This window comes from Aptenodytes forsteri, unplaced genomic scaffold (genome assembly GCF_000699145.1).
Source record: "Aptenodytes forsteri isolate BGI_AS27 unplaced genomic scaffold, ASM69914v1 Scaffold146, whole genome shotgun sequence".
Lineage (NCBI taxonomy): Eukaryota > Metazoa > Chordata > Aves > Sphenisciformes > Spheniscidae > Aptenodytes > Aptenodytes forsteri.
The window spans coordinates 7,461,323-7,482,982 of record NW_008795128.1 but is presented as its reverse complement, the minus strand read 5'-3'; the positions used below and the strand labels follow the sequence as shown (position 1 = coordinate 7,482,982).

The following is a 21,660-nucleotide window of genomic DNA, read 5'->3' as shown; positions in this document are numbered from 1 at the left end:
CGGCCCCGACCGGGCAGGGCGGCGCAGCGGGGCCTCGGGGGTCTCAGGGGACGGACCGGTGGGCGCCCGCCGTCCCCGTCGAGATGAGCGTGCCCCGGTGCCAGGTGTAACACCGGGAGGGCCTGCGGCCTCGTTCCGCCGGGGGGGGAGCTTGGCAGCGCCCTCCGAGCCCTCCCTGACGGGGCAGGGCCCCTGCCGTCCTTCCCAGGAGTCACTTCCTCAGGGGTTAGCGCCTCGTCGTTGCAGGGTCGGCGGGGGCACGGGTCTGACGGTTGGGAGAGACTCTTGGGATTGCCTGGCCACCAGAACGGGAGCGTGAATCTAGCTTTACTGAGCCCCCGGATCAAACCGTGGCCCGGGGCGGTGGAGGAATGCCAGAGGAAAGGAGTCGTCCTCAGCACCCAGATCAAGGCTGCTGTGCAGCTTGTAAAACTCAACATCCTTCGTTGCTTCTGACCTCTCTCGGTTTCTCTTTCCTACGTTATTCTCTCTGCAGCTTCTGAAACGGATACTGACCCATCTGCAAGACAGTCTTCAGTGGCTCTTCCACCTTTGACAGCAGTGATTTCTAACTTGGTCTTTGGTCATACCTAAGAAAGCCTGCATACTGCATCACAGGCTTCTCAGAAAAACATCAGGTGATGCTCCTGCCTTTCTGGGAGCATGCATTCTTGTGTTCATTCCTGACTTGAAATTCTGCTAAGAGAAATTAGGCCTTGTTTGTTAGTATTTTTAAACAGTTTTCAAACTCCAATACAATGCAACTATTTATTAAAAAAAAGGCCAAGAGGTGGTACCTGAGAGCTTTCAGCTTTTTTTACACCTAGATCTGAAAAAGTAAAGTTTATGCAATCCTATTATGTGTAGATATGAATGTGTATACGTACCAGAACTTTTGCTCTGTATGTCAGTCAAATTCGATGAAAAGCTCAAAGATATTAGGTTTCTTGGAATATAAAAAAAAAAAAAAAGATGGCTGGATCAAGATGCTACTACTATTGTCATTCTTCCTTTTTCACCTATTTCTTTCTTGAGAGAAAGACTGCAGCCTGCCCTCGACCCTCATAGTGTGTCAGAGAATCCACATGGAGAAAACACTATGGGAGGAACTTCAGTGACACCAGAGAATTCAATGATGAGACATGAAACATTAGGAAATTGGTCTCTTTTCCCAGGTAACAAGTGATAGGAGGAGAGGAAACGTCCTCACGTTGTGCCAGGAGAGGTTTAGATTGGATATTAGGAAAAATTTCTTCACTGAAAGGGTTGTCAAGCAGTGGAACAGGCTGCCCAGGGAAGTGGTTGAGTCACCATCCCTGGAGGTATTTAAAAGATGCGTAGGTGTGGTGCTTAGGGACATGGTCTAGTGGGACTTGACAGTGTTATGTTTATGATTGGACTCGATGATCTTAAACGTCTTTTCCAACCTAAATGATTCTATGAAAACTGGATTTATTAGTTTAGTTCATTAAAGTACTTATCTTTTTATGGCATGTGTTTTTCTCCATTTGTGACAGTCAGTATTGATTCTGGCTTCTACTTTTTGAAAACTTCAGTTTGCAATTAATTAACATTCTTCAAATGTAGAGCTCCTTAGGGGTGTGGTGGAGACTTTGCTGCCTAATCCATTACACTTGCTTTTCCATTTCCATTCTCCTCACCTTGCCCATTAGTTACCTTTTTTTGCTTTTTTGCCCAGCCATTCCCATCTCAGTTTCCTTGGTTCTGTCTCATTCATCATTCCCACTTTTTCCAGTCCTCTCTCCCCATTCTGTTTCTCTCTTCCCTGCTTTACTGGCCTTCAAGTTGCTATTCTTGCCACGTTTCTCTGTTCTCACTAATTCTCGCGCCAGTCCTTCCCATCTTTCCTTCCTGCATGTTCCTCATTCAGAGTCATTCTTCCTTGAAATTTCTTTCTTTGAGTTTTCTCTGAGGATCCTTGTTCCAGCCATTTTGACACCGTAGTTTCAGAAGAGTTCCAGTCTTACTTGTCCTCCATTTAGATTGACTGCCTTCATTCTCCATGCTGCCCGGGCCTGATAAAGGGAGGGATAAACTACCCGCTCTTCCTTTTTTTACTAGACTGCACCTGGCATGGGCTCTGACAACTTGGAAGCAGGTGAATCGTTTTGGCAAAAGTATACACAGCTGAAAACAGTGTCTTATGGGCAATCTCAGAAACTGGAAGTTCTAGGAACCAAGCCCAGGACAAACAAACTGGAGCATTTTAGTGCTGAGGGATTTATTTAACATTTTTAAAAGGAGTTGCCATGTGTCTCTGCAAAAATGGGAAAAGAAAGGCAAGGGGAGGAGGGGATAAGAATAAAACTGGGCTAAAACATACCTGAAACTCCCCTGATGGTACTGCTGTTGTGCTGCTTAATGCTCCAGTTGTACTCATAGGGTGGGTCAGATGATCTTGGCATAGAATGATGATGTTAAAACTTGCAATTAATTTTACTCCATTTGATATAAAAAGTAAAAACGACTCAGGTTATTTTTGTTTTGAAATGCTAAAATGGTAGTGCATGTTGCTTCCTGTTGGTCTTTTAAAAAAATAATCAACTGTCCTTCACATTGGCATTACACGTATATTGAAAAGGATTATGTATACGACACAAATCCACTTTATTTCGCTTTTAAAAAATCTTGTTCTCTTTCTCCAAAAGCTTTCTTTAGTTTATGGTGCTAAAGGATGGTGCCTCTTATTTTCTTTACTCACTTTTGTAATCTTTATAATGTGAGGAAAGTTTGATTGTTTCTTCTTATGATATTAGTGTGAAGATTTGCTTGTGTAATGGCATTACTGACTTCACGGTAGAGTAAGTGCAGTCATATTTAGAAGTAAGTGTCCATCTCCAGTGTTGTATTTGTCTGTGACAGCTGTCATGGAATGAGTGACAGTTCAGTTGCCAGCCTCGTTTTCTGTCCACCCACTCACAGTTTCTGGAAGTTCTTCAGATTGAATTAGTACACAAGCTTCTCAACCAAAAGCGGTGAAAGTGACCTGGGAAATCAGTAGCATTTTTGTTCCCTCAGCATGTCAGGCATTCAAAGAAGTAACCTAAACCTACATTGTATACTTTCTCCACTCTCATCTTTCTATGCCACTCTGTATTGCTTTTCTTTGGCTTTTTTTTTTTAAACTGTATTTTTTCGCTGTACTGTAATAGAAAGCAGATATTTCAAGTATGTGTTAGGCACAATAAAAATGCTTTTCATCTCTTTTCTTGTTCAGATTGGGTTTTTGTGTTTGCATAGTACAGGTATTTAGTGTCAAGATAACAAAAATTGAGTCAGCAGTTTTGGCAGTGGACCTTTCTGTAAGGCGTGAGCTGTACAGCAGTTCTGCCTGCTCTGTATGGTTTATAAACAGTGGATCAAACCCGTAACACCATGGATAGATTTGAACTGAATATGAATAGTATACAGAGGAATGATTTGCCCAGATTTCATGCGAGCTGTCAGATCGCTGTTGGTTTATATTCACTGTTGGTTTATGTTATTTATGTTCACTGCATTCTTAACTCATTATTTCTGCACAGAGCAGTTTCATTAGTGGTTGTAAACTTAAGCCAAGTTCTGTATGTGCGCAAATTGTTTACTAGAGTATGGTTGTCCTTTTAAACTGCACTGGGCACGTCTGACAGTTTATAAAATACTAATTGAATTAGCACAAATTCTCAGATGCTAAGACAATTGCTCTGGGGATGACAACTGTACCACTTGAATGTAATTTTGTTATGCAAATGTTATTAGCCAAGCTAGTGTAAAAGGATTCAGGTATTCCAACAATTCAATATTCAAACATTTACACTCAAGGGCACTTAGGAATGACATGGAATATAAAGTGAAAATATGCAATTTGATGTTTTCATGCATTATAAAGACAGAAGAGGACATTATGAGTATAGACCTGCCCACTTCAAAGTTTTGAAGAGGAATTTGGAATTTTGTTCTGAAAAAATACTTTATAAAAGAAGTACAAAGTAGTGACGTGCCTGAGATCACACAGGAAGTCTATAGCAGAGTATGATGCTGAACCCAAGGTCTGCCAAAACTTATCTTAGGCCATCCTTCCTGTTAGGGTTTTACATGAGTATATTTATTCTAGAGATTGTATCAGCTGTGTGGGTATAAAAATGGATTTTTATTTCTCTCTTTAACTGTTAACTCCTGTATTTTCGATGCTCATTTTTTGTTTTTAAACAGTAACTAGTAACTTCATCAAAATGTGGGTTTTTTTTCCTTTTGTTGTAGACTGATGTTCTACATTGTTCTGTCCAAAGAACTGTGCAAGTCACTTATTTTTCACTAATGTGATGCTGTGAAGACACATTTGAGATCCATTTCTTGTAGTTTTTCTTGTAGCACCCTTAGGTGTCGAAATACTGAAAAGGAACTAACTCTTGAATAATTTTCACCTAATAAGTAGCTTTTCAAGTGCAAACACAATCAAATGTTAAACCTTTATCTGGTTTACGAACAAGATATTTTTGGTTTGAATCAGTTGTGGCTTTTAGAGGAGAGGGAAAGGCCAGGGATACGCCCATTTTCTCCTGGTAACTTTTTTGTTTTGTTATGTTTTTCAGCACTCCCAGCTGTAGTTCTTGATGGTCTGTGAGTGCTGTAATGTAAGCACCATAATAGTACAAACAAAGTTCTGTGTTTTGCAATGTTCAAAGAATAAAGATGTTGGATAAGTGGTGATGATGAAGCTCATCTGTTTAGCTTCACTTCAATTTGCTGTTCTTGTCAGCAAAATAAAGATTATGGCAAAGACATCAGCTATTATGTTTCATTCCTTAATGTCCTTGCTTCTTGTGGAGGTTGGTTATTTATGGCACTCAGCTGAGAATAGTAGTAAGAACATTTTTATTTTGTATTATCTCTGAAAGCATATGAGATCATGATTTTTCTCCTGTTACATCAGGTTCATTCCCTGTTAATCACTGTGGCATCTCACGGTTGCAAGAACACAAATTTACAGTCCTCTTTTAAACTGTTGAAATTCAAGGAGAAATTTTTCAGTAAAACAGATCAAATAGTGATCTAATTCTTTCTCATCTCTGGGCCAGACCATTTCTTAGGAGAAAATGCACTGCTAATAGAAAGACTTGCTATTTCATGTGAAACATCTTACACAACAATCTCTTTTTATCATATACTGCTATTACTGGCATGCATGCATACCTTTTATTGAGTTGCACCTGACTTAGGCATGGAAAGCTGCCTCAGTGTCTTTTAGGTGGGAACAGAGTCAGCACAGGAAAGCAAACCAAACACATCTCCCTACAGCCTGGTAGAGGGTCGTCATGATCCTACAAGGAGCACGGTACATTATAATTTTCAGTCTTTCCAGAAGGTGCTACTGTGACATTGTATAAAATCATGGCTTTTACAAGGTAAACGGGGAAAGTCTTTATTCACACGTTTGTTTATTTTACGTTTGAGGTTGTTTTATATGATTCTTGGGCATGGATGCTGAAGTTGATGCGGCCCGTATTTCATCCCTAGTTTCCAAATTACTAAGTACTTTGCCCCATGTTCTTTTTCAAGAAAATTTATGTTTCAGTCCTTCAAACAATGTTTTCCTTTGTAGGAATCCAGTGCGAAATTGCTGCAAAAGCAGGGATGATTATACAGAGAGTAGTGCTGAATTCACGCCCCGGTATGTATTCTCTGCAATAAAGGAGCAATGTGTTTGTTACGGTTGCCTAATGCTCCAAAATGGTGAGGGTAAGAAACAGACACTAACTTAAGATACTGACGTTTATATATCTTAATATTGCATGCAGCAATAAATAAAGTTTATTGTGAAGTGTATTTATTTAGTCTATATATACAGGTTACTAAACTCTTGGGTGAGAAAAAAAAGGTTAATGCATAATATATGAGAAAACCCTAAGTGTAGGGACTCAAAGTGAAAGAAAGATTAGCAAGCATTGCTTTTTAGTTCTGACATTTGTTCTTTTTGCACTTTAAGAGATGACTAAAATAAGGTATTTTGTTATTGTTCATTTTTGTTTCCTTTTAGTAAATACTGAATCTTTTCTCTCTCCCATGTCTCAAAGTGTTTGGTTTTTAAATTTACACTTTCGAGGATCTGTTTATTTCCTTGCTTACACATTTGCCTTATTACGGATGTCAGCACAATTTTTTGAATAGTGACTTTATAAATTGTCTGTTGTAGAGGACCCACATGTGTGCATTAAGTTTTTTGGGGGGTATTGTATGCTGCTCAGTGCCAAAATAGTCCTAAGAGGTAAGAACTATTGTGTGACCTGCAAATAAGTCTTTTCTAATGCAAATCAAATGTTATAGCAGTAGCCTGCTGTAGTCACCCAGTCACTCCGACTTAAAACATACATGGGTATCTGGCACTCTCCTTTTGGTGCCAATGGTTCCAGTGGTCAGTCTGATTGATCTGCTGCATGTGGTACGAACCTGAGGATGAAACCTCTAGTTCTGGGCTCTTGGCATACGTGTTTTATAGGTGTTTCTGGGAAGCTTTAATTTAAGGAGGTCTATCTGTAGCTGCGAAGGGATGCTCTTGCAGCATATGTGTGCACAGTGGCAATGGTCTGCATTCCCCCAGTCTCACTGAGTCAAAAGAGACTGAAAGGTGAGAGTTTAAAACTTAGCTGGTTAAAATTTATGGTCATTTGCTACTGGCAAAATAGTGCACGATGGTTTTGTTATGTGAGAGAAGTCCCAATGCACATCTTTGTTTTGAAAGGTAGGGGCTTTTCAGTACATAGGGTATATAGAACCATTTTTTGAGAATGAGAGCAGCCCCTTTTTTTTTTTAATTTGCCCTAATTATTCATAAAAATTATATGTAGCAAACAGCATGGAAACTGCCAGTCAGTGCAAGTGCCTGGTACTGGCCCAGGTACGATCAGCTTATAGAACCATTTTTTGAGAATGAGAGCAGCCCCTTTTTTTTTTTAATTTGCCCTAATTATTCATAAAAATTATATGTAGCAAACAGCATGGAAACTGCCAGTCAGTGCAAGTGCCTGGTACTGGCCCAGGTAAGCGATCAGCTTACCTTACTTCCAGATCAGCAGGTCTTCAGTTTGGATGGTGGCAGTGCACCTGTTGTCCCACAAGCGGGGTCCGGTACCCAGTGTGCAATAAGCCAATCGTACACACAGAACCGAGATATTTATTTAGCTCATGTTTGCGCAAAGATGGGTGCTAGGTGGTAATTCCACAAACGCCACACAAAAGAACTACAGCGTATTTATATTGTTACATGATTAGTAAAAGCCCGCCTAAATTCATGCTCATTGGTTAGTTATGTTCAAATCAGCCTCGTTTGCTATGTAAATTAGCACGCATGCTCCTTGCAGGTGTGGGGGGGCACGTCTTTCCAGTCTTCGAGTTGGTGGTTGCGATCTCCCCCTGCCGCCTTTACCTTTCCCCTAGTTACCACAGTTTCTTGCTGACTTCTTGTTTTTTTGGCAATCATCTAGCCTCTGATGCCTTCTGGGGCAGGATGTTCCCCTTCTATCAGTCTTCTACTTCTTCTTCAAGGGCATAGTCGTTGTAAGGCGTGCATTGTTTATACAAGGTAATCAGGCTAGAAAAATGAAGACTACAGTCTAGGATAGGTATTAACCCAAACATATGGCTACACACCCATTTAAATCGTAGTCTGTGATACAAAATCTGAAAGTTGGTCGGTAGTTTTATGCCTCAATAAAGATACAGGCTAAATTATTTTAAACAGAACTACCTTAAAAAAAGACCTTCCTATATTGATTAAGGGAAGCTCTATATTGATTCCTTTATTTGTTTGATTTTAAAATAATTCTAGGTAAGAATGGAGTGCCAGTGGCTGAAAACTTCCGACTGGAACAAAGTACAATAGCAGATATGATCCAAGCAGGACAAGTGCGTGTTAGAACCCTTTATCTCTCTGTGGACCCTTACATGGTAGGTGATGGACTGAGAGCTAAGCCAGAATTTGTTTTTAAAATATCTTCATCTCTGTACCTGTCATGATGTTTAACACCAAAGTTACCAATTATAGGACAAATGTATCTCTAGCATAACTTAGTAATTATATTCATTCTGATGGAGTTACATTGGGAAGGAATTTGGCATTAATGTGCCTGTGATATATATAGGAATATGACTTTATAGGACCAGGAAGAGACTGTGAGCCCTGGTATACCATTACAGAATTGTTTGTATCAGCTTTTTCTGAACTTTGCCTTTTTTTATATACATTTTTTAACTTTTATTTTGCTGTGGAAGGAAGTACTTTTCAATTGAGGGGAGTGTGGGTAGAGGAGGAAGAATATTTCATGATGAAGCAAGAGAGGGACATGATCAGGCCAAAAATTTCCAGACAAAACACGTAAATGGTTCAAGTTAAATGTTATTTAGCTATTATCAGTTTTGTTTACAAATGAAAGTCAGATTTTCTCCTTAAGTGGGTGACGGCAGGACAAAAATGTGTCAATACTTTGTAAACGGTGGAAACAGAGAGAGGATTAGTGAATGAAGCCATAACCAGCACTTGTACCTAGTTCTGCAAAACTGTAGAAATCATGTGGTTGGGAGAGTTGTGGGTTGAAATAGAAGTGAAGGTAGGAGAACCAGACAGACCCAGTCTGCTAGTATGTAAAAGTTTGCTATAAAGAGAATTCTGATCATTTGTTCCCTGCACAGATGGAGATAGTAGAAAAGAAAGTCTTAATTTCAGGAAAGTAGGTTTAGCTTGGGAATGAAGGAAAAGTTTAAGAATCCTGAAGTACCAACTCAGGCTACAGGGGGAGATATAAAGGAAAGACTTCAGATTTCAAGATGTTTCATTAAACAGATTTCTGTCAGGGATGGTCTAAATATATTTGACTGTTCTTCAGTGCATAGGCATGGACTAAATGACTTGTGGGTGTTTTTTTCAAGCCTACATTTCTATGATTCACCCGGTTAAGGAATGGCATTTATAGGATTCTCATCAGATCCAAGCCGGTCGTCTTTGGTTGCACGGCTGACTTTGAGGCAGCGTCTATAGGAGGTGTTGGTTTTGGTAACGCTGCTGGAGGAGATCAGAATGGTCCTTTTGTACTGAGCAAACAAGAGGGGAAAGAGGATCTAAGAAATGATGATAAATATTTGGGGCTTATGGAGAGATTTTTGAGTAGCCTTTCGTGTTTGAAGTTTTAAACATATATCTCATCCCCAACTTGAACTCATAAATGAACCATGTGTTCCACCAGAGCCTTTCATTAAAGCTTTGTCTTTCAGCGCTGCCGAATGAACGAGGATACAGGCTCAGATTACCTCCTGCCCTGGCAGCTGTCTGAAGTTGCTGACGGTGGGGGCATTGGGGTTGTGGAGGAGAGCAAGCACGATAACCTTGCTAAAGGAGACTTCGTAACATCCTTCAGCTGGCCCTGGCAGACAGTGGCCATTCTAGATGGAAGCTTGCTACAAAAGGTAATGTAAATGCAAAGACCAGATTGTCACTATTTTCTTTTCCTAAACCTTTTTTTCTTTTTAAATAGTGGCTAACTTCTTATGAAGTGACTTTGTTTAAAAACTTTTTCTAAAACTGTGGAAATATAATCCTTGTTTCATTTTGTATAAACTTGTTATTAAGGTAGACCTAGTTTATAGCTAGCTTGTCCCTACCAGTTGTACCTTGCCTGGTAAATATCCTAAGTTAGCCTTCCATCCTCAGACAATCAAATAGGAAACAGCAAAACCTCACCTTAAAAAGAAATGAACGCCACCGCATGTTTCTATTTTGTAGCTTGTTCCACAACTTGTCAATGGACGCCTTTCCTACTTTCTCGGTGCAGCTGGCATCACAGGGCTGACGGCCCTGTTAGGTATAAAGGAGAAAGGACACGTGACTGCGGGTGCAAATCAGACAATGGTGGTGAGCGGAGCAGCTGGTGCCTGCGGCTCTTTGGCCGGCCAGGTAGGTAGGCAGGCTTAAGACATACAAGCTTACTCTGTTACCAAGTTTGTCTTCTGAAACATGCTGGTTAGTAAATGTACAGATAAAATAATTGTAAACGTGAGCATGTATAACTCCATGGGAAGGGCCAGTTTCACAGATTTGGCTCACACTCTGACTGAGAAAGATTTTAGGTGTGAAACTTAAGTTTCATGAAACTCGGATAGGAGAAAACGGCCCAAGGTGATTGCTTGTCACTAGCATAAATAAAGTAGATGGTATAAATACATGTATTTACTATATATTTATATAATAGTCTGCCATTTGAACACAGTCTTTGAGTTGGCCGGTGACTTTCATTTTTTTCTATATTAGAAAATAGTCAGTAAAAAAATGTAGTAAACCCTTCTTCGTGTTGTGTTCCGTGACATCCTTTGTGTTTTGAGATTTACAGCCCTTTTATCCTCCTCAGCTTTGCAGAACATGTTGTGGTGTGTTTGTGTGTGTGTGTATGTGCGTATCTACAAATATATATACGCACACACACATATATATACACAAACACAATAGATATTAAGCAAGCTTAAGACTTACTGATAAAGAGGAGCTATGAAGAAACAATGCATAAGCAAATCTATGAAGAATGTATTTAAATCAATTATTGTCCAATCTTTTTGGCCTTTTATTAGCTGTGTTACGGTACTTGGCAGATGGTGATTTTATACTGCATTTGGCTCTCCAGTACTGCCAGTAGTTGGTGACTCCACAGACTAAACCTCCTGCAGTCAGTGAGTTTGGAAAGATGGCAGATTTCAGTTGTACCTGCCCCTTCTCTCTGTGAGGAGGGAATGACAAGAGGTGATTGTGTCACATGAGATGGGAGCGTGCGCTGAACTTTGCTGCCTGGGGTTTAGTGGGATGGGGGGGATAACTGTAACACCCCCTCAGGCCCCCTTCCTCCCACTGGTGCCTTTATGCAGATGAATGATCTAACTTCTCTTTATTGTTTGGGGTTTTGTTTTTGGTTTTTTTTTTAACTCTGCTTCTGCAGATTGGCCGTCTGGAGGGCTGCTCTAGAGTGGTGGGGATCGCTGGCACAGATGAAAAGTGCTCCATTTTGGTCCAAGAAATGGGGTTTGATGCTGCTATCAATTACAAGAAGGGGAATGTGGCAGAGCAGCTACGTGAACTCTGCCCAGGTGGTGTGGATGTTTACTTCGATAATGTTGGTGGAGACATCAGTGATACAGTTATAAGTCAGGTGATTATACCAGCTGTCCGGTTTATTCTAGTCATCCTCCAATGCCTGCATGCCCAGCTTTGAATTAATTCATACCGGAGACCAGCCTACAATACAGCAGAGCAGGCTTTCCACTTCATTGATGTAATCCAGGTGCTGATCCTGGTCCTGAGGAGAAATCAGATATTTGAAATCAGCATCTGTCATTTCGACTAGCCTGGCAGTATAGTAATAGAAATGCAATTTTTGCTTCTGGTCTATTGCTCCTTTGGCCAGGAGACTTGGTAATACTCTAAAAACCTTGTCAGTGTAGTAATCTTGTGTTTCGTCAGCTTTGGTTTTCTGGCTTCACAAAAGACCAGCTCTGCTGGGCCTCCATAAAGACTCTTGGCCAGCCCTCTTCACTGTTAATGTGAAACTACTCTGTCTCACGAGAAATGCAATTTTTGCTTCTGGTCTATTGCTCCTTTGGCCAGGAGACTTGGTAATACTCTAAAAACCTTGTCAGTGTAGTAATCTTGTGTTTCGTCAGCTTTGGTTTTCTGGCTTCACAAAAGACCAGCTCTGCTGGGCCTCCATAAAGACTCTTGGCCAGCCCTCTTCACTGTTAATGTGAAACTACTCTGTCTCACGGCATTTTGTGGCAATGCCATCTTTGGGAGCTCTAAATCACAGCTGTATCCAACAGCTGTATCCAATTCTTTGTCCACTACTCTGTCTCACGGCAGGGAGGCTTTTGTGGCAATGCCATCTTCGGGAGCTCTAAATCACAGCTGTATCCAACAGCTGTATCCAACTTCTTTGTCCTATTACCCCTCTCCTCCTGACAAAAAGAGCACACAGTAAGACAATAATTTCTTATACTCCTTTTATTTAATGCCTTTTTAAATTGCACATTTAATTGCAATTAATATGCATTTATTTTTCCACTATTGCCCTGAATTTATCTATTTGAATGTTGTCATAGATTGAATGGGACTGCCTGCAATTCTCCCACTCTTTTCTAGGAAATATGGCTCTAAATAAGGGTACCCATGTGAAAATTTTGCAATATAATCTATTGCATCTCTGGAAAATTTAGTTTCTGAGACCAAGGAATGTAATTTTTCTCACTTTGTGCTGTCCCGAACAGATGAATCAGAACAGCCATATCATCCTGTGTGGACAGATTTCTCAGTATAACAAAGATGTGCCTTACCCTCCTCCGCTGCCTCCTGACATAGAAAAAATCCAGAAAGAGAGGAACATCACAAGGTACATTTCTCCTCCAGAACTTGTGACCAGGTTCCAGGTAGATTGTGTACATGATATTGTGACTCTGATGTTTAGAAGGTAGTCTGTAGATCCGCAGTAGGCACGTGTAATCAGAACAGAACTTTGCCATACTAAAAAAAGAAACTATAATCACAACGTCAGTAAATCCCTTTTCTTACATTTGTCTGTATCAGCATAAAAAATGGGAAAGGATGTTGTTACATGTTCACATAGTTGTCTGTTGTTATGCTTTGTTTGTGGTTGCTTGATTTAGTCCTGGAGTCTCTGACAGATTGTTTAGTACGAGGGAAGGTGTTCCCGTGGTTCTGTTCTCAGATGTTTTGCAGAGTGCCTTCTCTGCCAGTGTAGTAGTTCAGGCAGAGAGGAAATCAAATATTTTTAAAGTAAGGATGCAGCTGATGCAGTGACTGTATTGAAATTACATTTTTAGTATTTGGGGTTTTATTAGATAATGGGACTGTAGGTGTGACACATATATACAGGTAAAACGATTTTTGTCATGACTCTGACATGATTCATTGCTGAATCTCCTGTCAGGATTCAGGTGGAGCTAAGGCAGATATTAGGAGCAAAGTCTTAGGAGGTTTTTTCATTCATTGCATTGCAGAAAGTTGGGGAGACTTTTGATTTCTGTGCAGATTGACATCTTCTAATTAAAATTCTTATCTTGTCCCTGTTCCTGTTGTTTGCACTCTTAAAAAATGGATAAAAATACTAAAATACAGCATGTGTAGTAGAAGGCAGTGGAGAATTTAGTCAGTACATTGATACAAGTAATTACCGTTTTTGATGATAGTTTCAGTTTCTCTTGATTGCTATAGGCAGCTGTGACAGCAGGATATGCAAAATTTTGGGGAGCCTGAAAGTTAATTTATACTCACCATCTAGTTGCAGGTCCATTAATTATTCTCCCTACCACAAAAAAAAGGTAAAAAAGAATAGGAATTCACTCACATTTTACGGACATTTGCTTATTCTGGCAATACGACTTGATTTTTATTACTCTTCTCTCTGATACTTGAACAGAATTACTTGTCTAAGACCAATGTTACTGTCAAGCTCCCACTGCAGGGAGCTGTCTCAACAAGCTGGCAAAGCTCTGAGCTGTGTCTCATTGTAATTAGTACTTATGATCCTTCAGTTTCAATAATGCTGTTTCCTGAAAAGATTTGTAAAGATTTCAAAATATGCTTACCAACCTTTCTTAAATCAAGGCGCATTCTTTTCTTTCACAGGGAAAGATTCTTAGTGTTGAACTATATGGACAAACAAGAAGCTAGTATATTACAACTCTGTCAGTGGATCCAAGAGGGTAAACTGAAGGTAGGAACTTTTAGTTCTACTCTATGGCCTCTGATACTACCTCCTCAGATCGTGGTCTGACTACAAGAAGTCCGATTTGTTTGCCCTTGGTTCTCTTACCATGCCTCAGAATTGAACAGATTTTCTTATGAATGTTTAAGTATACTCGAAAGCTTATTAGGTAGCACTGTTTTAGTAGATACCTGCTGAGGATGATGTGACTGTAGTATGACAGACTTTTCTAATTACATGCTGCTGATGTCTGTATTTCTTTCAGTATAGAGTGCAAGTGCTTTTTTACTCAAGGGATCAGTCCTTCAAAAATACTTACTTTCGAATTCCTGATTAGTTAGTGTCCTGAATGCTTTTGGGGATTTTGCCTGAAATTTTGTTTCACGCTTAATATTTTGTGATGGGTAGATGCTTTATCCATCCCTTCCCTGTGAGGTCTGTCTAAATTAGTTTTTGATTCTTCAGGTGATTTGCTCCTGGGAAAATCCTGAGATGTGAAATTTTGGCAGGGGCAGGGATGTTCCAGTTCTGATTGAAGCATTAAATTGCCTACAGGTTTATCAGAAGGTATTCCTTCCTCTCTTGATGAAAGAATCTGGCCCAAACAGAGCTTTGTCCATTGTAGCAAGAGAATCCTTTAGATTTGGTAGTTTCTGTGGCAGTTTTATGGCATGTTTCTAGGAAATGTTAACCTTGTTTGAAGAAACCTAAAAGGACTTGTTTGCATTGACAGGTCAGAGAGACCGTGGTAGAAGGCTTAGCAAACATTGGTGGTAAGATTTTTATACCATTTTCTAAGAAAAATAATCTGATTAAATACAATGACAGTAGAGGTTAATGACCTCCTTTGTTTCATTTGCCAATTCAGATTTTTGTATTTTATCTAAAACATGATTTCTATGTTATAATAAAAAAAATATTTTTTCACAAGGTATTAAAAAATTCTGAGAGAAGATTATTTTATGTTAAAAAAACCCTATTGAAGATAAATTTTGGAATTTTTTTTTTTTTGTTTTACTAGTGGGGGGGATGAATTGTTAAACTGTTACCTTAGCAGCTGATGATAGCCACCCTGATCTTACAGAGTTACTGGCCATTTCTTAGAACTTGTGTGTAAGAAAATGGTATTTTGGAAACATTGAACTTAAGCTTTAAAAAAACCAATCTCTAACAATGCTTGTTATTAGATTTGCTAACGAAAAATAAATTGAAAAGTACACACAAGAAAGGGGAAAGCATATTAGAGACTGCTAAACAAAGTAAAAAATAATTTCTTTTAAAGGAACAAAATAGCCTGTAGTCTGTTCAAAAAATCTGTAACAAGAAAATATAAAAATGAAGGGGGCCTTGTGACTCCAGTGAGACAAAGCTAGAGAGCCAGGTGATTCCAGGTATGCTGTAAGAATGCTTCCCTTTCAAGTAAAAGGGAAGAGTATGATTTAGTCCGTTTAGTCTTTAGTCCCACAAGATTGGAAACCAGTAGAATTAAGCGGTAGCCAAATCTTACAGATTTAAATTTATTCTAGTCGTTGCTACTTACTGGTATACATATGTATTTTGAAGGAATTTGTTCAAATATAGCAGTCATATTTCATACTTTGTTTACTCAAAGATTTATTATTTTGCACCAGCTTCTGACATTTATTGCACTACATAGAGTATTTATAAACCTTTTCCTTTCACAAAGGCTTGTGAAACCCACAGCATTTGTGGGCTCTCCAGTCACGCCTTGTCTTTCTGTTTGGTATTTGTATGGCATATCACAAAAGCAGCAAATGTAATCGTTAAAACAGTTGCTTACAAATCAGGTTTTTTAATTATTACACAAAACTGCCCTTAGTGGTTTATTACATACTAGCTTTTTTTTCCTTTCTTAATTTGGAGATCTGTTTAATACATTTGCTTCTACCATTTTTTTGTCTTTTTTGAAAGTTACTTGGCACATTTTGCTTGGCACTAACTTGTTTCATTATTTCTCTTGAAGCCGCTTTCCAGTCCATGATGAATGGAGGCAATATTGGAAAACAGATCGTCTCAGTTTCTAAGTAGAAGTTATTGCTTCGGGAAAAATAATTGGATTCTATCTCTAATAGTGAGCAAGTTTTTTAATTCTACTGATTTCCAGTTTCTTAAATAAACCATTAAGTTGTTCTGTATGTACTGAAAGCAGAGATTCTGGGATGCTAAGGCAGAACCTATGCTAATAAACTAAATAGAACTGGAAACCCGAATGCAATCATTTATACTAGAAATGAGTAGTATATTCTGTGACATGATTTTGACAGTTGCCAGCTAGCACACTTGCAAATATTTCATGGTATGGTTCGGAAGTTAGAACATTCTAGGAACCATTTCCAATAAGCAATTTATATGCAGCCACCTAGTTTTGGTCATTAGAAGGATTTACTAGTGTAGATGTGCACCATTCTCATGCTAGTTTGTCTCTGTGCCCAGGAACTTCTCTAGGAATTTTTGATTTACTAGTGTAAGTTTAACCTGATGGTCCAATCAATCTGGCTAATCATTGTAGAATGTAACTCTTCTCATTTTTACAGATAATTGCAATGAAAAATTCCATTTCTGGAATTCAAGGTCTCTAATAACAAAGGTATTTCCATTTTGCCATCTGGAACAAATTTCCACTGATCTGTCTTGTGCATTTCTCTGTATTGTATCATTATATCCCCTATTTTCAGAGCACTTGAAACCTAATTCATTTACAATTCTATCTGCGTGCAACCTGAGACTTTCATCAGAGATAGGTTCAGGTGTAGGGTGAGCCTCCTGCTTAACTGTTCATTTATTTACTCTTCTCAATCTTTGCATTCCAGACTTAAGTGAAGTTTTCTTTTTAGAATTCCTTTTCTAAAATCTACTGTATCTTATTTTTATGATAATCTCCCCGATTTCACTAGTTTTTCTGGTTTTTACACCTCTCCAGGGTGACAGACAGAGGATCTAAAAACATGCTGCCTGATGACAGAAGGTAACATTGCAGACAATTGACCTTCTGTTCCCTCAGTAACTTATCTTGCCTCAGAATTTTTGGTCTAACAATGCTCTTTTAGCATTTCAATGGGGAAACTTGAAAAAATGAGTCACCATTTCCAAGTTTGACTAGCATAACCCCAAGCCAAATGAGACTGATGAGATTAAGTATGTGTCTTCAAAAACAAGGAACAGAAAAGGGAACAGATAATTACCTAAAAGACATTAGAATTCCACTACTATGTACATTTAGAGACATTAACACATATATATTTAGAGAATAGGATTGTTCATGACACATTCTGATTTACAGGGGATTGGTTTTGGTTTTAATTTGTTTGCCTTTAAGAGAAGTGCTTCCAAACAGCAGGGCCAGCTGAGCTGTCCAGAGAATAGATTATCTAGATCTGCGTGAGTCACTACCTAGGCTCAAACTAAATGGAATCCGAGGGCTAGGAAAGAAACACTATGCAAGAAATTTGGCGTTATAAATCATTTTGCATGCTGTGGAAAGTAAGACAAACAGGTATCAAAATTGCCTAATATGGTTGTGACCAATATGAAAAACAGTCCTTTCATTTCCTAGTGCTGAAGCTAGCCCTGAAAGAAGGAAGCGTGCAGTGATGGATGCCATAAACTTTGAGGAAGAGAAAGACACCTGCAGTATAGCATTAGATGGTCTAAAATCTTCCAGTATTCATTTTTCAATTACAAAACCAGTGACTGGTTCACTTTCCGCTAGATTGTGAATCCAACATCAGCATAACTTAACTCAAGCAGCGTTAATAACAGCATCACACTGGGATAGAAGCCAAAATTTTTATGCAGTAAAATCAGTACGATCATAGTTGGCAAATGAAGACAGAAAGCAACAGGTGAGTGAAATTCTATGAATTCCTGCATATTGACTGTTTATAGACGGGAACTCACTTGTGAAAGTTAAGCAATGCAGGCTTGTAAGACTTGATAATTCGTATGTATGTTAAAACGAGAGGCAGGAGGAAACGCAGTGATCCTGAGCACTGTCTCTAGACTTGGATTCCTGTCTTGTCAGCTGGATTTAATGGGGAAGGAGCTGATAGGAATACCTTTCCAAACAGCGGCTCTAATGACTGTGCTGATGTGTCCGTTGTCCCCTTTCCTTTCTTTCTTCCCTCCCACATGCCTATGCCTGATACGAATATTCAGATTGAACAGCATCACCATCACCCTAAACGTTTGTTACCCAATGCACGCGTATTCTGCATTCTGCATTCAACTTCTGCCAGGCAGCAGATTAGCCTTAATGCACTTTAACACCCTTCATCTTTCTGAATAAACGTCCTCATCCTTACAGTTCATTCCTAAAGCAAATATATAAATGCAAAAGAACACAGCCCACTCCACGAACATGACCAACCGTTAACACTCCACACCGCTGCAGCAAAGCTGATCTTAACCTGAGGCTCCGTTGCTACTGCTCCTGAAAATGGTTACCCATGCAAGAGTATTTTTAGAAATGAGAGTTTAGTATTGCTGTTGCTGCTGAGTTGGAATAGTACCAGTTTTAATTAGGAACAGAAAGCCCTCCATTGAATTTGGGGTTTTTTCGTGTGTGTCTGTCTAATTGTACATAAATATATATGGCGCTTTTCGGGGCATGGTGTCATCATGGTGTTTTCCTATTTTCTTCCACCCTTGAAGACTAACCTCTTCCTACACAGAAGTTTCAACGTCCTGTAACTTGCATGTCCCTATATTTGGCTTCCTCCAATCTATCAATTTTGTTTCAGTTTCAACAGCCTGTTTTGAGAAAAATGCCTTTTATTCTTAAAACTGAGGACCCTTCTTCTGTTTTAATTCCAGCCTGCTTGGAAGGAAGTATATCATAGGGTAGTATCCAAAGTGAGCTAATTAAATACCTGTATATTTCAAAAGAGACTTGAACTATGAACTGTGTTGAGTTTGTGTTGTATGAATGTAAGAAAGCAATCATAACAATAACCGCTACTGAAAAGGTGTCAAAACGTTGTTTTCCTTTCGTATGTTATAGGTGAAGGCCTCAGTCTGACATATTTATGTTTCCAGAGTTAATTTGCTTGTCCAAGGTACAAATTTTGTACTTTTGAACAATGTTTGCTGAAGAGCTACTCCAGAGCGAGCTCATCTCTGGCACTGTGAGTTGACACACCTTCCAGGAATGACGGTCCTCTAGGAAGTTATTTTTCACAACTGAAACAAAATATGATAAAAATATAAAATTCCCAGCACTATTATTTTTACAGCAATTGCTTAGTAATCCACACAAGTCGTAAGCCTATTGAAAGCTGATGATGTGAGGGGTGATCCAGAGTGAGATCATGCTGAGATAGCAATTCTTTACCGTAATAAAGGCATCTTGATTGCAGCAGCATTCCTGTAGTTAGGTAAGCTATGGAGAGCAACATAGGTTCTATCAGCATTAGTCAAATGGCTTTAGGGAAGAAGATGGGGACAGTCAAAGTAAACCTCATCCTGGTACCCCCAACATTTAGGATTCTCACAGAAGCATTTCTTTACTTGTGAATCCTGGCTAATGTTACCTCTTAAGAATAAATAAAAATCAAAGGGAGAAAATGCTTTAAACCAAGTGCCCACATTTGTAAAAAAACCTAATAGATCTTTTTTTTACCTCGTCTTAATTTCTTAATTATTGTAATAGTGTGACTCTTCAGCAATCACATATTTATTTTGCACTATAGGAGAGGTCTCATTTAACAAAAGGTGACAAATAACTGGTAACAAAAATCCAAGAGACTATGGATGTAGTAGACAGTCACTGGCTGCAGAAGCACCAGCATTTGTCGCAAGAAGCTTTACCTTACAAAGATGGTGAGGGATAGTTTATAAGATCTTAAGCAAGGGCAAGCATGAATTCAGAGTAGGAGTTGTGTGACCACAGTAAGGTACTAGAAGTTCAGCTATACAGTCTTTATAATTAAGCATTTCTTGTTGCAAAGGGTAATCAAACTTAAACAGCCTTGGGCAGAGAGACTTTTTTTTTATTTTTCTTTGAGCCAATCTTCTGCTTGTTTGTATTTGGTAGTTTTATGCACTCCCATTTCCATCCCTTCTCCCTTTGCACCTTGAACAGTTGCTGTTGACTGTCCTATATTTCATTTTCTTCCCTTCTGCTTTCTTACCCTCCATTTTTCCCCCCTTTTCCTTAATTTTTTTTTAGTTCATCATGTTTCTTATCCTCCTTTTTGTTTGGTTCTTCCTTGACAATCAGAAAAGCATGCTCTTTCTTTTTCATAGGAGCATCTATTAGTGGTTTAGTGCTAGGCCGTGTAGTTTAGTGTCAGGATTTCATGGAAAATGTCAGCAATACCATGAAAAGAGCTTGCCAGCCCAGACATAAATGTGTCTTACTGCAGTTTATAGTAGCTGTTGTTACAAAAGTGGAGAGAGCGGAGGCAGATGCCTTTCAAATAGCTTCATCTCTTTATTCTATATTTTAATGCATTGATTGTGGAAGCAGCAGATGCAGGATTACTTAGTCCTGTGGTTTGTAACATTGCTCTCCTGTATCGCTATGCTGCCTTTCTCTTTACTGGGTTCTTTTCACAGTGGGAAATGTTTATACAGTCCATAAATAGACTGTCAGGGGATAAAAGAAGATCACAGGCAGATGGCATATCCTGCAAGAAGAAGGGGTAATGGCAGCTGGAATAAGCTCCAAACTGAGAAAATATTTTGTGAGACACAACTGGGAGCTCTTCAGGAAAAGGACAGAAAGAAGCAGAAATGAGTCAAGACTTTTTAGCCACAGGAACACAGAATTTTGCAACCAGAAAGATACCTTGGATACCAAAATTCAGTTTTGCTACAGCGCGCTACTCTGGGTCGAGTGGTGGTAAGAGGGTGGCTGAACGCATCAGTAGTATTGAGAGAAAACTGAAAGTATGAAATAGCAAAGCAGTGTTTATGCAAGAATAGGGAGGTGCAATTTATTTTTATAGGAGACTGTCTGAGGGCAAACAGTGAGAGAAGGCGGTAAGGTTTTATGAGGCTATGGGTCTGTCCTCCTCTGCTCCACCCTCTTCTTGGACTGGCTTCTCCATATCTCTGAGACCTTCCCTCAGTCCCTACCCCTCTGCAAGAAGGAGCCTTCCTCACCCCATCAGCCCCTACTTGCTTTTCTTTGCCTCCCAGGCTGGGGAATGTGGGAAGGGAAAGTAAAGGGCCGAGGACCAGGCTCTGATGGGGTGAAGTTCAGACAGGAGCCAGCACGGTCGATTCTCCTGGTTCTGGGGGCGACCCGGGGAGGGCAGGACACTGTCTACTGGTGCTTTTCCTGCTGGGATGGAGCTGCCTTTATGTCCCACTCCCCCAGAGAAATACCTACATCTCTCTTTGGGCAGTAACAATCCCATTAGAAAGCTGCATGGGCAGCAATGAGCATTTCAAACTGGAACAGCCTGTTCTGTGTCCTCGGGCCAGGCAACCCGAGTGGTGAGCCTTCAGTGCCCTGCGGGCGGCTGTCTCTCACCTCTGCCTAGGCCAGCTCCAGAAAGGGTTCTTTCTCTTTGAACTTTTGGAACTGTTTTGGGTTGGGTTTTTTTAATTATTTTTATTTTTTTAGTATGCTATAGACATAGTGGGAAAAGCACATGGAGAAAGCCTCTCTCCCCCCTTTCCTTGCATTTTCCACTACACTGAATGCCAAGATCTCTTTATTGGGATCACTGGGTTGGACAGGCCTTCACTGATGACAGTTATAGGAAATTATGCATGGCAATGGCATTCCCCTGGGAACTGCCCTCTGCAAGTTTTGCTCAGCCCTCACAGCACCGAGGCTAACGCACGTAAAAGAATCTTTTCTCTTTTTCCTAGTTTATGTTACGCATTTCACAAGCATCTTGGATGTAATTCACCAATGAACACAAGAATTCCTTCATAA

General features: G+C 39.6%; 1 protein-coding gene across 1 annotated transcript in view; it reads left to right on the top strand.

Annotated features, from left to right (window-relative positions):
* The window catches only part of PTGR2 (prostaglandin reductase 2), a 16,239-nt gene extending 263 nt beyond the window's left edge, over window positions 1-15,976 (top strand). Inside the window, exons 2-10 of the mRNA XM_009277576.2 lie at window positions 5,603-5,671; window positions 7,826-7,944; window positions 9,265-9,456; window positions 9,773-9,943; window positions 10,974-11,183; window positions 12,295-12,416; window positions 13,673-13,760; window positions 14,485-14,524; window positions 15,736-15,976. Of these exons, the coding sequence (XP_009275851.1) occupies window positions 5,635-5,671; window positions 7,826-7,944; window positions 9,265-9,456; window positions 9,773-9,943; window positions 10,974-11,183; window positions 12,295-12,416; window positions 13,673-13,760; window positions 14,485-14,524; window positions 15,736-15,800 (1,044 nt within the window). The 5' untranslated portion in view covers window positions 5,603-5,634 and the 3' untranslated portion in view covers window positions 15,801-15,976. The remainder of the gene's footprint in view (window positions 1-5,602; window positions 5,672-7,825; window positions 7,945-9,264; window positions 9,457-9,772; window positions 9,944-10,973; window positions 11,184-12,294; window positions 12,417-13,672; window positions 13,761-14,484; window positions 14,525-15,735) is intronic.
* The last annotated feature ends 5,684 nt before the right edge of the window (window positions 15,977-21,660 follow it).